This window comes from Entamoeba histolytica, genomic scaffold (genome assembly GCF_000208925.1).
Source record: "Entamoeba histolytica HM-1:IMSS scf_1104750517287 genomic scaffold, whole genome shotgun sequence".
NCBI lineage: Eukaryota > Evosea > Mastigamoebida > Endamoebidae > Entamoeba > Entamoeba histolytica.
The window spans coordinates 1-3,629 of record NW_001915342.1 but is presented as its reverse complement, the minus strand read 5'-3'; the positions used below and the strand labels follow the sequence as shown (position 1 = coordinate 3,629).

Sequence of the window (3,629 nt, the reverse complement as noted above, 5' to 3'; positions counted from 1 at the left end):
TGTTAGTAAATTACTTCAAATCACAGAAAGAATGACTGCAAATCTTCCATTATTTTATTTCTCTCCAATAAACATCAACCCACCTAAATTTAAAAAGATAGATTTATCTCCTCAAGAACAAATAAGAATTCAACCAACTTATGGGTTGGAACTTCAATTAGGAAAAAATTAAGGAAACTACTCTTTCTTATGGAAAGATGTCATGTAATTGTTTAATTAAGAAAATACCAAGTTGAGTCTTTTTATTTTCTTTTTTTTTGAAGTATAACAAAACGTTATTTCATCATTTAATAATTGTTATTAGGTTTGAAGAAATATTATTAAAATATAGCAATATTATTCCATCTCTAGGATTAGTAGCATGGCAAGAGTAAAAAATAATAAGTCAAAATATGTTAAGAAAGGTTAAAAAAAGTTAAATGTATTTCTTTTATTGAACAACTTTTTATTGAAGAATATTAAATTTTAATAGAGTTAATTAATGTTCCTTAAAAAAGAAAGATTAATTAAATAGCTATTGTAATATATAAGTAAATAAAGAACAAAATAATAACAATACAAGAAGAAACAATATTTTTATATTTAAACAAAGAAAGAAAAATAAAACAGAGTTTTATTTAGTTTAAGAGAAATAACAACAAAAAGAATTAATAATTAAATAGTAAATTTATGTTATTTATACTAATTATTAATATAAAAAGGTTATAAATAACAAAAACGAATGAAATTAAATGGGATTATATTCGTTGTTGTTTCTCTTAGCAAACTTAACAATGATCATACCAAAAATTAATAATAAGCCACATACCGCTACTACTAATAAACTAATCATTATTCCTTTTGCACCAAAACGTTCTAAAACTGTTTTCTTTGGAGTAGTTCCATTATCTACAGTTGCAGCTTTTATTGTTGTATTACCAACTGTGGTTTGAGTAATAGTAGAATTAACAGTAGGTAATAAATGAACATTACTTTTACCATTTACATTACGATTAATATGAATTGTTTTTGGATTTAATTTTAATTGAACATGAGAAGGTTTTAATTTATTAGATTTAATAACAGAATTATTAACTAAAACAGGACATTTTGAACATTCACCATCTTTTTTTCCATTACATTTTTTACAAGATTCTTCTAAATGACATTTATTACAGAAACTTTTATTTTGTTGATTAAAAGTTTTTGATTTACATTTATTTAAACAAGACGATTCATTTTTATTAATTGTTAATTTAGCCCATTTCTTTCCCCAAAATCCACCAAATCTAAATCTACCTTCACGGGATAATTGATCTTTTTTATTTCTACTTAAATTTCTAACAATATCCAATGCATCAATTTTAACAACTGCATATCCTTTTATATTTTTTGAACCAACTCTAACAACAACACTTTCAGCTTGTCTATTTTCAGGTGTATATTCAACTACTTCACCATTCATTCTTCTACATTTATATTTTTTAATTTGTTTACAAGTATTACCAACCATAATACCAATAGAAACATCACTATCAGTATGTTTATTACAAGTATTCACTCGAATTTTTTTACCTTTAGGAATTTCTACACGATAATATTTTGCTCTACTTCTTCCATTTTTTTTATTACAAATATCTGCTGAAATGTTTTGATCTTCAAATGAAATTAATTCAACAAAATGAGGTCTTGATGGTCTAAACTTCATTCTTCCAATTTTAACAGAACTTGTTTTTTTAATTAATTCTACTTTTTTAGGAATAATTGTTTTAGGAAAACTTTTTTCTTTCATTAAACTTTCTTCTTTTTTAACAAATGTTCCTGTTTTCATTTTTCTTTGAATCATCTTTTCTGCAATTTTTTCTGCAGCAACTTTTGCTCTTTGATGTCTAACGTCATGTTGAATTTTTTTCATTACATTTTTTGCTTCATGAAGAACATTATCAGTTTTATGAACGAGATGTTTTATTTCTTGTTTATTAACATTTCTTTCATTATTTTTAAGATTAGTTGTTGGTTTAAATGGTATTGCTCTTATTCTAACCCATTCTCCTTTTTTATTTTCTTTTCCTTTAATTTCTGAATGATGTGAAATAAATACTTTTTCATTAGGACTTAATGTAAATGTTACTACATTTAATTTTTCACTTCCTGAATACTTTGAAATACATTTGGAATTCTTTCCAATACAACTAGACAATACTGTAACAGTTAAATGTCCTTTTGATAAAACTCGTTGCTCATTGTAAAATTGTAATGATACAGCAATATTTGAAGGTGATTTATTTTCAACTGAAAACCATGTTGCTCGTGTTCTTCCTTCATCTCCACATCCAATATTTTTTGTTATTGGACTATATTGAGATTCAACTGTTTTTTGAAAAGTAGGTGAATTAATAATAAAATTTGTCGTTGGGCATTTACTTCTGACAAATCCAAGTATTAAGAATAGTATCAATATCATTTCCTTTTTTTAGTTCCTACTTTTTAAGTTTTTTTGATTTTTGGGGATTTTTGTTTTTATTCATATTTGTTTTTTTATCTTCGTTATAAATAAAACTTCCTTACAAACAATTTCTTTGATAATGCTAATTTCTTCTCTCCTATTATGCCTTTGTTATTCAATGATTTTTACATAAAAATAAAGTTTGATATAAGACGTACAAATACCCAAAAAAAGAATGAGTTGATAAAACTATTAATAATATTTTATATGATTGTATTTTTAATACCATTCCTGATTTTTTCTCATTCACCTCAATATGTAACTTATTATTTCTTTAATTTCTTTATTGATTATTCAAATTTCTTCACTATATTGTGTCATTATTCAAAAATCATTCATATATAATGTGTGATTTGTTTTTGGATTTTCTCTTCGATGATTTGAGAAATTACATTCATCTGTATGATGAATAGTAGATTTGATAATGAATCATTTGTAAAATTTATCTATTTAATTTAATACATCACAGTATATTCATTAAATTTATAATTGATGAATATCTTCTTTCTAGTCATCATATTTTCTATTATGTATATGATGAAACACTCATAATTAAAATATTTTAATGTTTCAATTACTCATTCGTGGTTTATTGTGTTATATGTTTTCTTAATGCCATAATATGACTCATCATATTTTGGGTATTTTTCTTCTTTCTGCTGATTCATCATATAACTATTACTTATTCATTCTTTGAAATAAAGATACTTTAATTTACATTCCAATTGATTATTACTAATTTTAAATGATTCATTATCATGTTAAATGGTGTTTATTAACATTATTCTCTTTCCTGTTTATTCATTCTATTTGTATCAAAATAAACGAATTATAGAAAACAACAACAACAACAATAATAATAATAATAAAAGAAATAATGATACTATAAAACAACACAAATGAATAAGAATTATTTAAAATAGAATGATAAAAAGAATGATATGAAGTGATAATAAAGAGTATTTAAGTATTTAAACGACATATTTTGAAGTTATAAACATCAAAATAAAAACATAATAATAAATAAAGAAGAAATAGAAATAATTGCAAAATTCAACAATGAAATGATGAAGTTCATAAGAAATAACACCAATAAATAAGAAGTAATAAGAAAAAGAAATAGCAAAGGATGAATATAAATGAA

General features: G+C 23.3%; 1 protein-coding gene across 1 annotated transcript, besides 1 other annotated feature; it reads right to left on the bottom strand.

Moving 5' to 3' along the window:
* Positions 1 to 727: 727 nt before the first annotated feature.
* Positions 728 to 2,443, bottom strand: EHI_066300 (uncharacterized protein; the record flags this gene model as incomplete). Its single annotated transcript, XM_647156.1, has 1 exon — positions 728 to 2,443. One exon carries the CDS (start codon positions 2,441 to 2,443, stop codon positions 728 to 730), a length of 1,716 nt encoding a protein of 571 aa, XP_652248.1.
* A 258-nt stretch (positions 2,444 to 2,701) lies between these two features.
* Positions 2,702 to 3,252: a repeat region.
* Between the last annotated feature and the right edge of the window lie 377 nt (positions 3,253 to 3,629).